The sequence below is a fragment of the Schistocerca piceifrons genome, chromosome 3, assembly GCF_021461385.2.
Source record: "Schistocerca piceifrons isolate TAMUIC-IGC-003096 chromosome 3, iqSchPice1.1, whole genome shotgun sequence".
Taxonomy (NCBI): Eukaryota; Metazoa; Arthropoda; class Insecta; order Orthoptera; family Acrididae; genus Schistocerca; species Schistocerca piceifrons.
The window spans coordinates 876,367,356-876,386,825 of NC_060140.1; the positions used below are offsets into that span (position 1 = coordinate 876,367,356).

At 37.4% G+C, this 19,470-nt stretch overlaps 1 protein-coding gene across 1 annotated transcript in view; it reads right to left on the minus strand.

Moving 5' to 3' along the window:
* Window positions 1-12,680: 12,680 nt before the first annotated feature.
* LOC124789295 (beta-1,3-glucan-binding protein-like) overlaps window positions 12,681-19,470 on the minus strand; it is a 129,071-nt gene continuing 122,281 nt past the window's right edge. The window contains exon 9 of the mRNA XM_047256608.1: window positions 12,681-12,930. Within this exon, the coding sequence (XP_047112564.1) occupies window positions 12,829-12,930 (102 nt within the window). The 3' untranslated portion in view covers window positions 12,681-12,828. The remainder of the gene's footprint in view (window positions 12,931-19,470) is intronic.

Consider the following 19,470-nt stretch of genomic DNA (forward strand, 5'->3'; position numbering starts at 1 on the left):
TTTTATGTGTAAACATCAACGTAACTCAAGCCAGAAGGACACAGGGTGCATGTTGAGCTGTCAAGCAGCGTGGTGAATGGATTTCTGTAGACTCTGTGATGTTTGTCCGCTTTATTTTCTCATTGCTAGTCCTTGGTGTCGACGTACTGCATTGCTAAACTTGATGAAAAATAGGAGGGTGAGGGTGGGGTGGGGGGTGGAAGTTTGACACTGACTACATAAATGATGTAGCCGATAATTGCACAGATGTGTTTCACACTTCCTTACTTTCACTGTTCACAATCACCCTCAATAATACAAGAGGGTAAGTATATTTTTTTAAAAAAAGCAAGCTTGCTTTGTCACAACTCCTTGTGAAACTATGGTGGATGCTTTCGACGTCTGTGTCAGAAACTCAGGAATGGCCTGGCTATTTGTCAAACAACTTATTTCTCAGAACTGTTCATGCTATAGGAGTATCCACACCATACCTAGTACGAAAGTCACACTGAACAGTTATTATTGACCTGCACACTTTCTGTTATCCCAACACCATTTTTATTAGAACTGAAATGGGCACATACTGCTGCTACCAAACTGGAACCATGTGAAACTCAATAGTCTGCTCTTTCCAATAGTACATTTTTCACACACATTTCTCAAATAACATAATAGTTATGATTTTTTTTTTATATACCCTGTATATCTTGGATATCCATCATGAGAATTAGGTAAGAGAGATTAGCGCACAGGCATGGGCTACATATAAAGTCATTTCTCCTCTTCTTTATTTACAACTGGAAAAAGGAATGATGCGACTAGCATTAACACAAAGTACGCTCTAACATGCACTTATAAAGTGCTTGTGAAGAATATAGGATGACTCAAAAAGTACTTTCGAATTTTAATGTGTAACATCATCCTAACTGAGGAGCATTTATAAATGATACTTGGCTTAAGTGGTTCACAGAGTAAAAAGTATTTTTCCTCAAGGATATTCCAGGCAACACATAAGTGTAGCACACAGGAAACTCATAAAGCACCAATGCCAGATCGAAAATAAATTTTCAATCTGCAGTGAGTTGTGGGCTGATTTAAAGCTTGCTGGCAGATTAACACTACGTGCCAGTCTGGGACTTGAACCAAAGACATTTGCCCTTCCTCATCTAAGAGCGCTATGAACCGTGCTATCCAAACACAACTCATGATCTGCTGCCCTCACAGCTTCACTTCCACAGCACCTCGTGTCCTGCCTTATAAACATCGTAGAAATTTTCCTGCATATCTCGCTGGATTAGCAGCCCTGGATGAAAGGATGCTGCAGCTTGAGGTAATGTTTCCAGAATTAGTTCTTACTCTGCAGTGGATTATGTGCTGATTTGAACTTCCTGCCAGATTACAACTGAGTACCAGACTGGTACTTGAACCTGGGACCTTTGCCTTTTAAGGGCAAGTGCTCTACCGACTGAGATATCCAAGCTTGACTCACCCCTTGCAGCTTTACTGTATGGAAGAACTTCAATGAGGTTTGGAAGGTAGAAGATGTGGATCGGCAGAAGTAAAGCTGTGAGGGCAGGTCATGAGTTGTTCTTGGATAGCTCATTCAGAAGAGCACATACCCACAAAATGCGAAGGTCTCAGGTTCATGTTCTGGTCCAGCACACAGTTTTAATCTGCCAGGAAATTTCATTAATTAGCTTGTTCAAACCAAATGCAACCCTTAGAAGTAAGGAACTTCAAAATGTATCATAGGAATGAAACATTCACACAGCAAAGGAGACATCAGCAGGAACTCATTACATGACATTCTGTATGTGAAGTGACTAGGCAACCATACAAAAAATAAACTATGGTGGTGCCAACAGGTGGACAACTTAATCATCAAGCTTAGTTGTGCCTGCTTTACATTGAAAATCTCCCTCACTGAGATGATCTAAAGATGGAATCACTTTGCACGCTTTCTCTCAGAACTGGCTTATGGCATAATCTGCTGGGACAATGAACCTAAGGACAGAAAAAGTTTTCTTTTCTACAGCAGCATTTGTAGCAGTGGTTGAATCCTTGGCCAGCATCAGAACATGATGATGCAGTGACATATTACAAAAAGTTATGTTGTATCTGAGCATGTAATGGTTGTGGTGAAAGGTGGTCTTTATTTAAAACTGATTTTTATTAATGATCAAATATTACATTAAGGAGAAAATATACTGTGAAGTGATGTAAGAGGTCCAAAATCTGAGAAGAGGTGCAAGATGCAATACAGCTGAGGAAATAAAATATTTATTCCACAGAATGTTTTAGTAAGGATAGTCTGTAAAGTTGATAACAAAACATCTTGCAGAAATTTCTTCAGCAAACTTTGAATTCTTACCCTCGCATGCCAATACATTTACACATGGTATTAGTGGTTCATAATAAGAGTAAGTATAGAATGTATTGTGAAAATCTCAAAGAAAAAAAGAGAAATAAAAATAACTTCATGTGTTGCCGTGTTGTGATTTTCAGCCTGAAGACATGTTCGATGCAATTCTCCATGACAGTCTGTCTTGTGTAAGCCACTCCAGCACTGCTTAACTACTGCAACCTACATCCATTTGAGCTTTCCTCTACAATTTTTAGCTCCTACACGTTCCTCCATTACCAAATTGATGATTTTCTGATGTCTCAGAATGTTTCCTAATGACCTGTCTCTTCTTTTCATCAAGCTGTGTCATAAATTTCTTTTTTCCTCAGTTTGATTTACTACTTCTTCAATAGTTATCTGATCTACCCATCATTATGGACATGTTATGTGCTAATTCAAGTCACCAACTAGAGATGCTGTCACCAAAAGTGTTCATCATTTAATTTCCTTAAACCAAACACAGCAGTGATATGAAAATTTGACATAGGATGGTAGTAAGGCTGGTGGCTACTTGAATTTGCATGCACAAGGCCTGATTGGCTAACTTCAATGCTAATTATCTTAGAACTGGGATAACATACTGATTTTTTTCTCAACAGTTATTTTTCAGCTCTTTCTGACCACCGTACATACCCTAGCTTTCGGAACTACTAGCTCCTTTCTCAGAGAGGAACAAATGGTTTATGTTGATGACATTAAAAATCAATTTCAGTGAACTTTGATCCACCAGTCACAATATGAGAGGCAAAAATAATTTGCATACAGTTTTTGCCATCTTGTCTAGGGTTCAGATTGGAATTTTGTACTCTGGTGTGGAGGTATTCAGCAAGCTCTCATCTACCTAATAGTTAGAAACTGGAAATCCCAGACTGTTGAAAATAAAACTGAAAAACCATCTCATTGGCTACTCCATCTTCAAATTATTTGAGTATTTAAATAAATGACTGAACATTTCTGATAGCTGCATAGAAAGCAACAGTATTTCTTGTAATGCTGCATGACAAGTAGTAATGTTACTGTGGAAATGACTTAATATTTTCAGATGGAGGTAGCTGTTTTCTTTGAGAAATACCAATGGAATACAGTAAATACACTACTTGTTATCAAATATGTAACACCAGGAAGGATATCAGGTAAGTTTTTACTTGTTGCACGTGTACAATACAGTAGGAAAAATACATTAATGAAATTTTTAGAAGATTTAGATGTACTCAGGATGCAAAATTTAGTACACAGAGCTGTCACTTCTGGAAGCAATAATAGCTCTAATGCGGCTAGGCATCAAGGCATACTGAGCTTGGAAACAGATAAAGGTATGTCATTCCATGCTGCTTCAAGCCTACGCCATAGTTCATCAATCATCGAGGCTGGCAAGTAGTGGCAAGCCATGACCAGATGTTTTCAATGGGTGAGACAGCTGGAGGACATGCTGGCCACAGCAACAATCAAATACTCTCTTCATTGAGATAGGTCATTACAGAATGGCCAATTTGTTGTGGTATGTCATTACCTTGTTGAAAGGTAATGTCACACAGACTTAAAGAAAGGCACAAACACTGGACTTAACATGTCAGAAATGTGATGGCTGCTGTATATATTACCAGCCTTGTGAATGAGAGAAGATTTTGTTGTATAACCAATGACACTTCATACCGTAATGCCAAGTCCTGGGCCTGTATGATGATAACAAATGCAATCTTGCATTGTTCAGTCCCCTCAAAGCCACCACACATGGATGTGTTATAATGGAATACTTGCTGTTTGGTGCTACAAGAATTCAATTGAACTGTCTGATACTCCAACCTGACAATCAACTTCTGCTAATCCAAAATGAACAAATATTTGTACAGTTACTAGATAATGATTATACAGAAAAGTAGAACAAAACTCCCTTTCTTCAGTCAAAACTGCGTTTAAAAACTATCAAAAGTTATGTTACATGTAAGTATAACCAATAATTATCAAACTTCACAAATTAATCAGAAATTTCCAATGTTCTCTTATGTTTATTTTCTTTTACTGTAGCTTTCTTTGATAAAATGATACAATCAGTAATAGGTTTGTTACTTACAGTAAACTGCAGGTCAAGCATTTCCAAATTTCAATAATTATTAACTCCATGATATTAAGAAATATCATCAAATTTATTTAGTAATAAATGTAGCTTTCTGAAAAATTAAAATAATATAAGATACCTTGGACAGTTAATTTAATTAGTAACATGTTTTTTTTCTGTAGCCTAAAGGTGAAAACAGCCTAATCACCATAAAATTTTCATTTAAGTAAGTTTCTTATTATTTCAATTTGTAAATATGCTGAAACCATTTAATATTCACAATTAATTTAAATTTAAATTTATTGTGTTCCAAAAATAAAGTAAGAAAAATAGTCACAAATGAAACCAAAAGATAAAAAACACATGAGACCACATTAGATTCTTCACGAACATTCTGTCCCTGTTTCAATCAATAACTCCCACTTTTTTCTTCTCTTGAATATTGACTGTATATTGAATATTCTTATTGACCTCTTGATAGTCATAAGTCAGTCATCTTAGTTTCTTGTTGTACAGTACTGCTTTTCAGGGACACGAAACTGCAGACATCCCCATATAACTTAGGAACATCTCATTCCATTACAATGCCAATCACTAGTCTGTATGCAGAACTGGGACTCATCTGAAAAGATGATGTGGGGCCATTGCTGTGTCCCATATTATTGTTGGACACACCACTGTTAGCATACATCTCTCTGCTGATATGTCAGGACAAGCCCCAACAAGGTGTACTGTGATGACAGCCCTGTTGATCTCATCTGTTGATCTGACAAATCTCATCACACTGTTCACATGCAAACTTATCTCACAAACAAGTCCATTTCCTAACTCAAGTATATGACGTGGCTGTATGAACCTGATGACCAAGTGAAGAATATATCTACCCTCTCAGATACTAGCTGCATGGGCCATTGTGATCCTGCATTGTACTAAGTATGACTGTCCTGCATCCATCAATTCCATATTCACATGACAAAGCATAGGCCATTGTGAAATCCCAATATGTGCTGGTAGAAACTCCTGCTTATGCAAGGCACAACATTATCTCACAGACAACCAACATTCAAATGCACTTTGTTAATGAGACCCACTACATAATCTTTCCCTATACAAAGAATGTAGATGGCAATACTCTTCTAGCACACTTCACAGCAGCTTGATATTCACTGCATGCTGCCTTCATGATGCTGCAGTTTTAATGGCCAGGTGAATATTAAGCTACCAACAGAAGATAATTAGCAACAGTTTGTGTGTGTGTGTGTGTGTGTGTGTCTGTGTGTGTGTGTGTGTGTGTGTAGGGAGGGGAGGGGGAAGGGGGAGGGGTGCAAAATGTAATCTGGAAGTAATTTCCATAATTATCAGTGGAAGTAGATTGGAACTAGTTCCAATCTGTTGTTAATATACTTTAAAGAAGTAGCATGAAGTGGCTGTTTCTGTCAACTGATGTGTAACTTGACTAATTCCACATCCCTGATGGCTCTCTTTCATTATCAGAGGAATGTAAATCTTAAACCCAAATTCCAAATTCTCTTATCTCACCTGTATAATGTTTGCTTCAACAGAAAATTCCTTCAAGAATATTAGTATCCTTCTTTCTACAATCACCCCAGTGAAAGCCCAACCCATAATCATCACCTATTGCTCCCAGGCAGACTAACCTATCAAAACAACCACATAACTGCACTAATATTTCAACAGCAGAAAGCAGTACTGGTAATGCACACTTGAAGTGCAATACAAAAAAACAGAAAGAAAAAGATTTAAAAAATACAAACAGCACTTCTCTTCTGGTAAGCTGAACAGCAAAGTGACTACATGCACCATTTTCATATTGAGGTAAATCCTACATTTGAGTAAGTAAACACTACACAAATACGAGGTTTGTTCAAAAAATTCCAGAACTTTATCCGCAAAATTTTTCTTTGCTTACCTTTTACTTATGCACATGCTCTTCTTTGAAATACTTTCCTCCACAATTGATTTACCACTCACAATGGCATTTCCACTTCTGTAAGTATTCTTGGGACGCCACTTTCTGGATCATGTGAAACACCATCTGTGAATTTTCTTTTATCTCATCTATCATTGCAAGTCTTAATCCTTTCAATGGCGTTTTCAACTACAGAAATAAAAAGAAGTTCACAAGGGGCAGACCTGGAGAGTATGGAGGACAAGACAGCTCAGTGATTTAGTTTTTTGTGTAATAGCCATGCACCAACAGGGATGAATATGCTAGTGTTTTGATATGCAAGAGCCATGCATTGTCACTCCATATTTCAGGCCATTTCCTTATCATATTTCCTCACAGCTGCTGAAAAATATAGTGATAGTACCATTGATTAACAGTTTCCCCCTCTGGCATGAATTCATGTTGAACTAATCCTTCAAAGTCAAAGAAAACTATCAGCATGGCTTTGACATTTAACCTGATCTGAAGACCATTTTTTTTTTTTTTGTCTAGGAGAAACTTTCCCAACCCACTGTGAAGATTGAACCTTGGTGTCAACATTATAATCATAAACCCACAACTCGTCACCATTTATGATTCTATTAAGGAACATCTCATTCTCATTTGCACAACCCAAAAGCTCTTCACAGATTGTGTGGGAAGGTCTTTGTGGTCTTGACTCATGAGCCATAGGACAAACTTGGTGGCAAAACAATGAATTTCAAGATGCTGTGCCAGGATTTCATGACATGATCCAACTGAAATGTTACATTCTTCTGCAATCTCTTGGACAGTTAGTCTTTGATTGGTGCACACAATTTCTTTGATGTTCCTGAGATGAGCATTGTTGGTAGATATTGAGGGCATCTTGAATATTGCTAATCTTTAACTTCCGTCTGGCTTTAAACCATGTGAACCATTGATGAGTATGGCTTAAGCACGCATCACCACAGGCTTCCTGCATCATTTGGTGTGTCTCTGTAAAGGTTTTCTTGAGTTTAAAGCAAAATTTAATGCAGACGCATTGCTCCTCTAACTTTGCCATCTCGAAATTGGCAATGTTCCACTCAATACAGCACTGAACAGTAACTAACAGACATACAACTATGAAACTTCCAGCAGTTATACATTAAACACAGGCATGTGCAGGGATGCCAACTGCATTTCATTTCACACATCATTGGTGCAAAATTATGAATGCTCCAAAATTTTTTGAACAGAGTTGGTATTAATTACAAGCAAGTTTCACCTCACCTAAAATATGAAATGAATTAAAACTTACTACTACAATATTTGTCACAACAATATTAAACTGACAGTATCACAGAAGTTATGAAAAGTATGGTAACTAATTAAAATAAAATGAACTGTTCCAAACACTTAAGAATGTGATGTACAACTTCTGTGACAACCAACTGCTGTCAATGAGGCAGGAACAAAGTTGGTACTTTTTGAGAGGAGCTATCTTTGTCATATGAAATAATCTAGGAGAGCCACAAAAGGCAACAGTTTATTGACTAGATGGAGACTTGAAATCTGTCTTCCTGCTGCCTATTAGTTAGGGACAAAAAAATATACTTTGTGCATTTACGGTCCATCTCTAAATAGAAATGTAATCCCAAACTAACAGTAATTAATAATTTACAGATATCAGAAAGAGGTATTTTTGATATGTTTTGTAGTTCACATCTTGCTTGAACTTCTTTGGTATCCAGGTTGATAAAAAATTCCAGTGCTGCCAAAACACTGACAAAGTCATTAATAAACTGGTTTGTAAACTGACTTCATGCTTGCCTTGCAGTTATAAATAGATTTCATTGTTAGATCTCTAGAAATTAAATGCTACCACATTTTGTGTATGTTCTCCCACTCTCATTTTGCAGGATGATAGTTATGAACAATGATACAATAAAGTATTTATTACACATGGACAAACAAAAGCAAACAGAGATGACAATTTAATGCTGTACAGACATTGAAATATAGCAAGTTTAACCATCTAGACATGTTTTACTTGTTCCAGTGCTGAATTTCATATCCCCTTAAATTTCTGTCCTTTTTATTTTTTTCATCCTAAAAGATAATGATGCTGATATGGTGATCTAAACACTACATTGGCTGTAAAGATGAGTAGGGCTATTCTTTGTTGATATAATGTCCATGGAAACTGTAGCAAAGTGTACTCCTAAATTAACATTATGTACAGAGAATCTTTGTTCATATTTGGCCAGCAACCATTGACTCAGTAAAAGTTGCAACAAAATTCTGCATTTTTTCAAACTCTGACTGAAAATAGCTGTATGATACATCAGTGTTTTGTACGATTCACTATAATGCAGTAGAAATGAACCAGTAATGTGTTGGGAATGGTGATATACAAACACAGGTTACTGAAAGACACAATACAAGAAACACATCCATTCACAGATGCAGCTCAGAACACACTGCAGCCTTTGGTCAACTCATATATATTGCAGTCCTCAGCTACTATTGATGGTTATAGGTATCAATATCCCCAAACAGCCCTCCTCTATCCCTCCAAGCGTAGTACAGAGCACTGATGGGAGGACTTTCACGGGAAGGTGACTGTTGAGACAGTTGGTGTGGATACGTTTCTGGAGTAAGAAGTTTGGTGGCACAGGTATGCATGACCAACTTGCCATAGCTGGTGCAGGTGGAAGGCATGGTCAGACCATTTCTCATTGTTAATTGGTGTTACTACATGTGACTGACTATGCTATGGTTGTCACTGCTTCAGGGCACAATTGGACCGTTTCTCAGCGGTCAGTGTTGTAGAGTTGGGTGCAGTTCTTAAACAAACAGATGATACGGTTGCAGATGTTGAGAGAGCTGTCAGTTGCATCCTCCATAAATGTTGGCAGGTGTGCAAGAGGTGACAGAAATGTTGGAGGTGGGCCAGTGAGGTGGGGTTGGATGGCATGTGTGTGTGAGTGTGTGTGTGTGTGTGTGTGTGTGTGTGTGTGTGTGTGTGTGTGTGTGTGTGTGTGTAATAAGCCCTGGGATGTGTTCTCTGGTATCGTGCTGTATGAGTGAAGTGGTTGTGACACCAGGCAAGAATTGGAAATGACAAAGAAAATCAATGACCAACACACGTTCAGTGGTATCAGTGATGCAGAATGTACATGTGAGTTAATGTTGATTTGAGAGGTGTAAATTTCATGTCATAGATCTGTACACTCTGATTATGGAGTTACTGGCCGCATGCAGTTGGAGTGACTGTGTGCTGTCAGCAGTCAATGTGTTATTTTGGGGTACAGAGCTGATTTCAGAATCAGTGTTGATGAGGAAGTATTCACCAGAGTTGAGAACGAGGATGTATAATCTGCCTCTTCGATGAATGAGTGAGGAGGTGTGTGTTTGCAACACATGGAGCAGTGGTTTGGTGGTGACTTATGTAGTTGTGTGAGCCAGTGGGCCTACAATTGCTTGTGCTTGCAGCTTGGGAAATTGTATGAGGCAAGAATCTGCATGCAGTGTCACTGAACTGGATGTGGTATCAGCAGGCTAGTAGCCTTTAATCGACTGCTGTGGTCATTGTTGAGTTGTGTGGTGTTGGGTTGGTGCCATGTGCCGTCTGCCACTGGGCACTAGCAGTCATGTCACTGCTGGTGAAATTTGGCTATGCTCAGCACTGTCTGGCACATGAAACAGGTTGCCAATTTGTTGGGTTCTGTGTGGGTATGGTGCCTGTGCTGTAATAGCATAAACAACCTATTGACAGGAGCCAACTGTTTCCCCAGCCATTTTGTTTCATGTTGTATTAGCGTTAGTTGTAACTGTTGCAGCAGTTTGAGGATCCAGAGCGTGCACAAAGCAGGGTTGGTCATGAGATTCATGTCAACTGTGGACCACAGATGGAGCCAAAGTTGTGATAGCATCTCGTTTTTGAGCTGTTAACTATGTAGAGCTTGTGGTAGCTGTTGCTCCAGTGTTTTTGATAGCCTTTGCAACAGCACTGTCTTAGTTGTATAGTATTTATTTTTGCTAGGTGATGACAAGATAATGTTACTGAGTAAGTCTTTGTGTTCCATGAGATTAATGATGAGTCTGATGTATTTGGTGTCATTGTTGATGATATTTGGCAAACACAACACCCACTCAGCTGTGGCGAACCATAGTGCTGGCTGTACTGTTCTGAAAGGTGGTAGTCTTGGTTGAGACATAATTTTGTGTGAATGAGAACTTCTGGAAGTAGTGTGATCACAGTTGGCCAGTTCAGTGTTGAAAACACAGGATGTTATGGTGAGGTAACAAATGCAGAATCTGAAGCATTGTCCTACCCAACAGTTTGTGTCAGTGGATGTGGACAGGCTGGAGTTCAGACACATTACACAGCATGTGACATGCAGATGATTTGTAAAAAATGTCACAGTTAGTGGTGAGCTCCACTTGATAGGTCAGTACACAATGTATAGATAGCAACTGATTGTTTTGGGATGTGGATGTAGAAAATGTGAACGATTGAGCAACACATACACTGTAGTAGGTGTGGTAGTTATTAGACACAGTTGTCATATATTGATTCACTGCACTGGGTGTGAATTCACAGGGTAATCTTGGTCAAATGATAAGTTGTGTGTCTTTGGTCATTGTCGTGGTGTGGTGGCTGCTGATTCAATGGTTAATGTGTCATTTAACATTATGATGCACTCACATTTTATCACTGGATGGGTTTGGACACTGTAATTGCATTGTCAATGCACTTCATATGAGGTTAATCCAGATGCAGTGGTGTGTGGATCTGGTGGTGTTGAGAATCCAACAAAAGATAATTGCATTGTTAATGTGTAGTACGCAGTTCAGGATGAAAATTTCTGTACTGTGTGTAATGGTTTCACCTGGGTTCACCACTTTGATAGAATTCACTACAGGACAGTATGAATGTACCAGTAATGAGACAGGAACAATTAGACAGAAAAACAATTTATTGACAAGCACAACACAAGAAGCACATCCATTCACAGACAAAGCTGGGAATGGTCACGTCACAGATGTTGCAGTCCTCACTCACTAGCGGTGGTCATAGGTATATATATTCCCCCAAGTTAAGTCAGGATGTGGTCACACTGAATCTGGCTAATGTTTTATTTAACATCATTGACCAGTGTAATAAAGATGAGTTACTTAAGTTGTAAAGCTAAGACATTTTTACAACTGATGGTTGCTCCAGGCTACAAAGTAGAAAATATATAATATATTCACGATGGGTGAGCATTCTTGCTGATGTTATATTGGCTATGCTTAAGATAAGGTATTTTTTCTTCTTTTGGTGTATTTAATATCTGCAACAGCAATACTGAAAGTGTAATGTTCCAAGGCATTTTGACACTCACATATTAATACATTCATGATGGTGATACTTATGACAAATAATGTTTTAAAATGAAATGTGACATTATAGATGACAAAACAAGATTTAAATATAATTTATATGTCAAAATTTTAAACATGGCTGCAACAGCAACTGTTGAAATTCTTCACGATAAAGGATGACAGCCAAAAACAGTTGCAGGATAAAATTTTATTAAAATTTCTTGACCAAGGTTTCGGTACATATAAATATACCTTCATCAGAAGTAAAAAATCCTGAACAGGAAGACACTTTCATTAGAAAAGCCATAGCATCAGAAGTGAGAAACAAAAGCTTAAGTAACAGTGAAATTACCAAAGTAATACAGGCACAAAATCTTTAGTTACTTACTGAAATTACATCATGTAATGGAGATTAATAAAACAATTATGCCAAAGGCGTCGTCAATAATTGAAACATCTTCTCCATTAGTACAACATGACTAAGGCACAGTGCCAAAGCAAACAGTTTAGCACCATTACTTCGCTTATGAACTATCGAGACAAGAGTGTGAAAGCACTAGGGCAGATGGTTTCGCCGAGAGAGGGCACTTGTATGTGCAAGACACTCTCGCATATTAAAATCCATGAATACATACATAAGCGCATAAAAAATTATTAAAAGTTGTGTTAATTCAAACTTTCTGCCATAATAAATAAAACGTATCGGCCTGCAACTGTTTTTGGCTGTCATCCTTTATCGTGAATAATTTATATGTGGTCTGTGTAGCTGGGAATAGCCTAATGTGGAGTTCTTTATCTGGAATACAAAAACATTTATCACATTTTTATGGACATAAAACAGAAGTCTGGGGATCTCCAGAAATCCTGAGCTAAATTTATTACTTCCAATGAGAGAATTTAATGCTAACATACAAGTACTGACTATTATATGTAGATACAAAAATAGCCGAAATCTAATGTTCTATTTATAAAAAAAGTTTTTATTTTCTTAATTTCATTGCATATCCAAAAGAAAATTACTGGCTGGAAAACAAACTTACTGAATTTGAAATATGATAAACCTCTAATAAATAAAAATAACTTAGACTTCCAAGGCAGAGAAATAAACTACACAGCCCATACTTTCACATAATCCACTTCCAGTGCAGACTTCTGAGAATCCCATGTTGGATACCAGTTATCTAAGTCCTTGTAGAAACGTAGAATGGACTGCAAAAGAAACAGAATTTTCCATCATTCTTAAGTTGTAACCAGAATAACAAAAATTTTCCTATAAATTCATTATTGTGTACACTGCTCTACAAGACAAATTGCCAGCTTGAAATAATCACAAATCATAAGAATTAGCAATTCAGAAAAAACACTTGTCACAAACAGTATGCAGCTTCTTCCACAGTCATCTGGCATATTTATCTTATTTTATTTTATCAATTTTAGTTTGAGTTATGTTGATCCAATCATAAAATGCATTTTTAATATTGCAATATTATGAAAAGGAAAGTTGCTACTCATCATATAGTGGAGACGCTGAGTTCCAGATAGGCACAACAAACAGACTGTCACAAATAAAGCTTTTGGCCATTAAGGCCTTCATTGACAATAGATCACACACACACACACACACACACACACACACACACACACACACACACACACACACACACCAAATGCAACTCACACACATGTGCAGTCTCAGGCAAGTGAAACCACACTGCGAACATCAGGACCAGCAGATGATGAGAGTGGCGAGTCGGTGGGGGTAAGGAGGAGGCTGGGGCAGGGAGAGGGGGATGGATAGTGTGGTGGGGGTGGCAGACAGTGAAGTGCTGCAGGTCAGATGGAAGGCAGGGGAGAGGTGGGGGGGAGGGGGGGGGGGGGAGAGTAGTGGAAAAAGGAGAGAAGTAAAACAACTGGATGTGACAGTGGAATGAAGGTTGTGTAGTGCTGGAATGTGAACAGGGAAGGGGCTAGATGGGTGAGGACAGTGACTAACAAAGGTTACAGGAACATAGAACATGTTGCGGGGAAAATTCCCACCTGCACAATTCACAATTCAGAAAAGATGGTACTGGTGGGAAGGATCGATAGGGCACAGGCTGTGAAGCAGTCATTGAAATGAATGTCGTGTTTGGCAGCGTGTTCAGTAATAGGGTAATCCACTTGTTTCTTGGCCACAGTTCAGTTTGTCAGTAGCCATTCACGCGGACAGACAGCTTGTTGGTTGTCATGTTGTCATGCCCAACAAGCTGTCTGTCCCCATGAATGGCACCGACAAACTGTGCCAAAGAGTTGTGTGTGTGTGTGTGTGTGTGTGTGTGTGTGTGTGTGTGTGATCTATTGTTGACGAAGGCCTTAATGGTCGAAAGCTTTATTTGTGACAGTCTTTTTCTTGAGCCTATCTGCGACTCTACATCTCCACTATACTGTGAATAGCAACTTTCCCTTTCATAATGTTGTTATATTCCATTCTGGATTTTCCATTGTTTAATTATTAATATTACCTATAGATAAAAGAAAGCCATATTTGTTCCAAATACTAACTACCTATGTACCTATTGGATATTTACTCCAATCAGTCCTTTAAAAGATTATGTAGCTGACTTAGTAATAAATGAAATTTGCATATGCCATGTTGCCAGCAACTCAGATGATCAAAATTACTTATTCTCTGATAGTTGTGAGAGAGATCAGAGATGAAAAGAACATAACACTAAAAGGTGTCACAAAAGAAGAAAACACAGTTGTTGCCAACACACCAACAAGTTTTCTAGATGGATAATTTGTGAACTCTGAAAGTCAAGTCACTTGGAAGCAACACTGATGATTAACATTTAGTGGAGTCTTTGTCAAAAAATCAGCTTGTCACTTGTCAGTATTGATCAATTTGACACTGAGCTTTTCCACATTAATTAGCTCACAAAAATAGCAGCACCCCATGTCAATGTGTTTTGTTTAAGTGTAATGCACACCACTCTGACTCAGTACAAGAACACTTCTTATCACAGAACACACTTAATGGTTTTTAGCTGTGTTTGATACAAAATCCGCAGAACAATGCCTGAAGGTATCTTGCTACTTGTATTGCTATTGGCAGGGCCATGTATTTGGCTTCTGTAGTTGATAGAGCAACCACTTGTCATCATTTTGAAATCCATGTAATAGCGGTCCCAATCAACTTAAAAATATAATTTATCATTGATTACCCACTGATCAAGATCTGACAGGTAATCAGCACACAGAAGCCTTCAGTTTTAGCTTTTCCAGTTTTTCAGAAAGTTTTCCCTACCTACAATGATTATGTCTTTGATGTTTCTCGTTATTTATTTGACTACTATCCAATGGATTTTTTGATAATCAGCATTGAATCTACTTACAATCTATAACAGTGTATTCTATGTCTGGTCTTGTGTATTGAGTCGCATATAGTAGTAACCCAATCACTTGCTGATAAGGAATACCATGTAACACCAATTTTCTCATCTGTAAATTTTTTCACCTTGTTTTATAGCTTCAAACCAGGTTCGAGTAAATGTGCAACCAGATTGCAATTATCCATACCAAATTTCTTGATTATGTTTCCAGCATATTTGCTTTGATCAACACTAATCGTTTAGCCCTAAACTGAAACAAACTATGGAAACTCCAGGTTGGAATATCAACAATGTATGGAAAAGATAGATGGCTACACTCCATGAAGATGACACATTAAGTTGCAGACAGGTACAATTAAAAGACACTTAGAGTTTAGCTTTCGGCCACAGTAATATGTGGCAGCTCAGACCAGAGCTGCTAGACGTGATGGCCATGTGTGTATGTGAGGTATGTTTGCTTCTGTGAATGAATGTGTGTGCATTTCTCTTTCTTTTTCTGATGAAGTAAAAAGCTAATGTGTAAGTGTCTTTTAATTATGCCTGTCTGCAACTTAATGTGTCATTTTCATGGTAAGTAGCAATCTATCTTTTCCTTACATTCTACACCTGTACTCTGCATATTACCGAGAAGTGCATGGTAGACACATGCAATGTCGATGCTCACCCTAAACTGATTCACTAATTCTTTCTTCACTTCTTCCTTCCACCTGTTATTTTGATTCTAGAAGATGGTCAAGTAATCTATGTGAATGGCCAAAATGAGCATATTTTGTTTCTCAGTTGTGTAGTAGATGGATGGATCACTTTCTGACTTCTTTAGATTAATTTCACATAAGGCTACATCTAATGTCTATTATCAAATGCATGCTGCCTGTTTTAGATGATAGATTGTCTTCTTTAGTTTGAAAACCTTTGTCTCCTTCCCCTTCTTCATTTAGCCTTTGGTTTTACAAATGTAGCCTGCATCATCATGATCACCACACAGGAATGTGGTTTGAACATCCACATATGGTGTCAAGATGAACTTCAGCTGCTAAAGCTAAAAGGCTACAAAATGAAGAATGATGAACACCAGTTAAAATCATTTCATCAGATTAGATTAGATTAGATTAATACTAGTTCCATGGATCATGAATACGATATTTCGTAATGATGTGGAACGAGTCAAATTTTCCAATACATGACATAATTAAGTTAATTTAACAACATACTTAAGTTAATATAACAACTTTTTTCTTTTATTTTTCTTTTTTTCTTTCTTAATTTATATCTAAAAATTCCTCTATGGAGTAGAAGGAGTTTTCATTTAGGAATTCTTTTAATTTCTTCTTAAATACTTGTTGGTTATCTGTCAGACTTTTGATACTATTTGGTAAGTGACCAAAGACTTTAGTGCCAGTATAATTCACCCCTTTCTGTGCCAAAGCTAGATTTAATCTTGAATAGTGAAGATCATCCTTTCTCCTAGTATTGTAGTTATGCACACTGCTGTTACTTTTGAATTGGGTTTGGTTGTTAATAACAAATTTCATAAGAGAGTATATATACTGAGAAGCTACTGTGAATATCCCTAGATCCTTAAATAAATGTCTGCAGGGTGATCTTGGGTGGACTCCAGCTATTATTCTGATTACACGCTTTTGTGCAATAAATACTTTATTCCTCAGTGATGAATTACCCTAAAATATGATGCCATATGAAAGCAATGAGTGAAAATAGGCGTAGTAAGCTAATTTACTAAGATGTTTATCACCAAAATTTGCAATGACCCTTATTGCATAAGAAGCTGAACTCAAACATTTCAGCAGATCATCAATGTGTTTCTTCCAATTTAATCTCTCATCAATGGACACACCTAGAAATTTGGAATATTCTACCTTAGCTATATGCTTCTGATTAAGGTCTATATTTATTAATGGCGTCATACCATTCACTGTACAGAACTGTATGTACTGTGTCTTATCAAAATTCAGTGAGAGTCCGTTTACAAGGAACCACTTAGTAATTTTCTGAAAGACAGTATTGACAATTTCATCAATTAATTCTTGTTTGTCAGGTGTGATTACTATACTTGTATCATCAGCAAAGAGAACTAACTTTGCCTCTTCATGAATATAGAATGGCAAGTCATTAATGTATATTAAGAACAACAAAGGACCCAAGACGACCCTTGTGGAACCCCATTCTTGATAGTTCCCCAGTTTGAGGAATGTGCTGATCTTTGCATATTATGAGAACTACTTATTTCAACTTTCTGCACCCTTCCAGTTAGGTACGAATTAAACCATTTGTGCACTGTCCCACTCATGCCATAATACTTGAGTTTGTCTAGCAGAATTTCATGATTTACACAATCAAAAGCCTTTGAGATCAAAGTCCACTCCTAGTATATGGGAATAACTTTTTGCAACAAAACAACCTTATAACCATCAGTTTCACCAAGAGACATTTTTCTGAATTTGAATACCCATTTTGGATGATTGCCTTTCTGCCTGACAGTAGATTGGTCAAAGACCAAGTTTCAATTTCAAGTAAAGACTTACATTCACCATTTAAGGCTTGCTTCCTTCTGTCACAGTCATGATGACTCAGTGCACCTTTATGTGAATTTGGCTCAAGGACACAAGCAATACCATTATTAAAATATTTGGGGTTCTTTTTCCTTTGACATGATGTTTTTGTAATTTCTAATTGCACAGGTTCAATGTGCCTATCTATGTTGCCATTCACTGTCTGCTCAGTGACACTTTCCACTAGTTCCAGATAAACTGCACTTCCATCAGCAACAACAGGTCATGTTGGTTCCCCTGCTTTTTCAACAGTGTTAAGTAATGCTGCTGGCTGAGCACTGTCCATGCCATTACCATTAGTCCCATTAGCCTTCATGATGTTCCCATAGTTGCATTTTGAATTTTTGATGACTTGCACATCATGGACCTTCACAGTTGTCTTTTGTGAATTTGGATCAGTTAGATAGTATGCATTAGAATCATCACAATACGCAAGAAACTTAAGTTCCATGGACCCTTTTTTTAAAAATGTGTCAGATTTATTTGAAAATAACTCCATAATTCTTCAAGAGTAATATTTTGAACCAATTCTGTTGGAAATATATTCTTTAGATAAATTGCTATATTTATGGTTTCATGCCAAAATTTTTACTTAGTACTGTATTTGTCAATATCAAAATTGCAATTTCAGTTATTATCTGATTCACACACTCCACAAGTTAATTTTTTCTGGTGTGTATGGAATCGTTGTCTCAAGTCAGGTTCCATTCACCTTTAATAGTGACTTCATACAATGACTGACAGACTCCTTTCCACTATCTGTTCAAACATTATGAATCACCTCAAAGAGAAGTGTAGAGTGCTATAGACAAGAGATTTCAAATTGATTCCATATTTCTAGAGTTTCAAAAAGCTTTTGACGCTGTACCACACAAGCAGCTTGTAGTGTAATCGCTTGCTTATGCAATATCATCTCAGTTATGTGACTGGATTTGTGATTTCATGTCAGAGAAATCACAGTTAATAGTAACTAACGGAAAGTCATAGAGTGAAACAGAAGTGCTTTCTGGCATTCCCCAAGTTAGTATTATAGGCCTTCTGCTGTTCCTTATCTAAATAAATGATTTAGGAGACAATCTGAGTGTCTGTCTTAGGTTATTTGCAGATGATTCTGTCATATATCATCTAGTAAAGTCATCATAAGATCAAAACAAATGGCAAAATGATTTAGAAAAGATATCTGAATGGTGTGAAAATTGTAAATAAAATCAAATGTGTGATGCCATCCACATGAGTGCTAAAAGGAATCCAATAAACTTCAATTACATGATAAATCAGTCTAACCTAAAGGCCATAAATTCAACTAAATTTCTAGGAATTACAATTACAAACAATTTAAACTGGAAAGAACAACTAGAAAAAGTTGTGGGGAAGGCAAACCAAAGACTGCATTTTATTGGTAGAGCATGTAGAAAATGTAGCAGATCAACTAAAGAGACTGCCTACACTACACTTGTCCATCTTCTTTTGGAGTACTGCTATGGAGCCTGGGATCCTTACCAGCTAGGATTAATGGAGTACATCAAGAAAGTTCAAAGAAGAGCAGCTCATTTTGTATTATCACAAAGGGAGAGAGTGTCACAGACATGATATAGGATTTGGGGTGGACACAATTAGAACAAACGCATTTTTCCTGTCAGGGAAATCTTCTCATGAAATTTCAGTCACCAACTTTCTCCTCCAAATGGGAAAATATTTTGTTGACGCCAACCTACATAGGGAGAAACAATCATCATAATAAAATAAGGGAAATCAGAGCTCACACAGAAAGACATAGGTGTTTCTTTTTCTGTGCTCTGTTCAAGAGT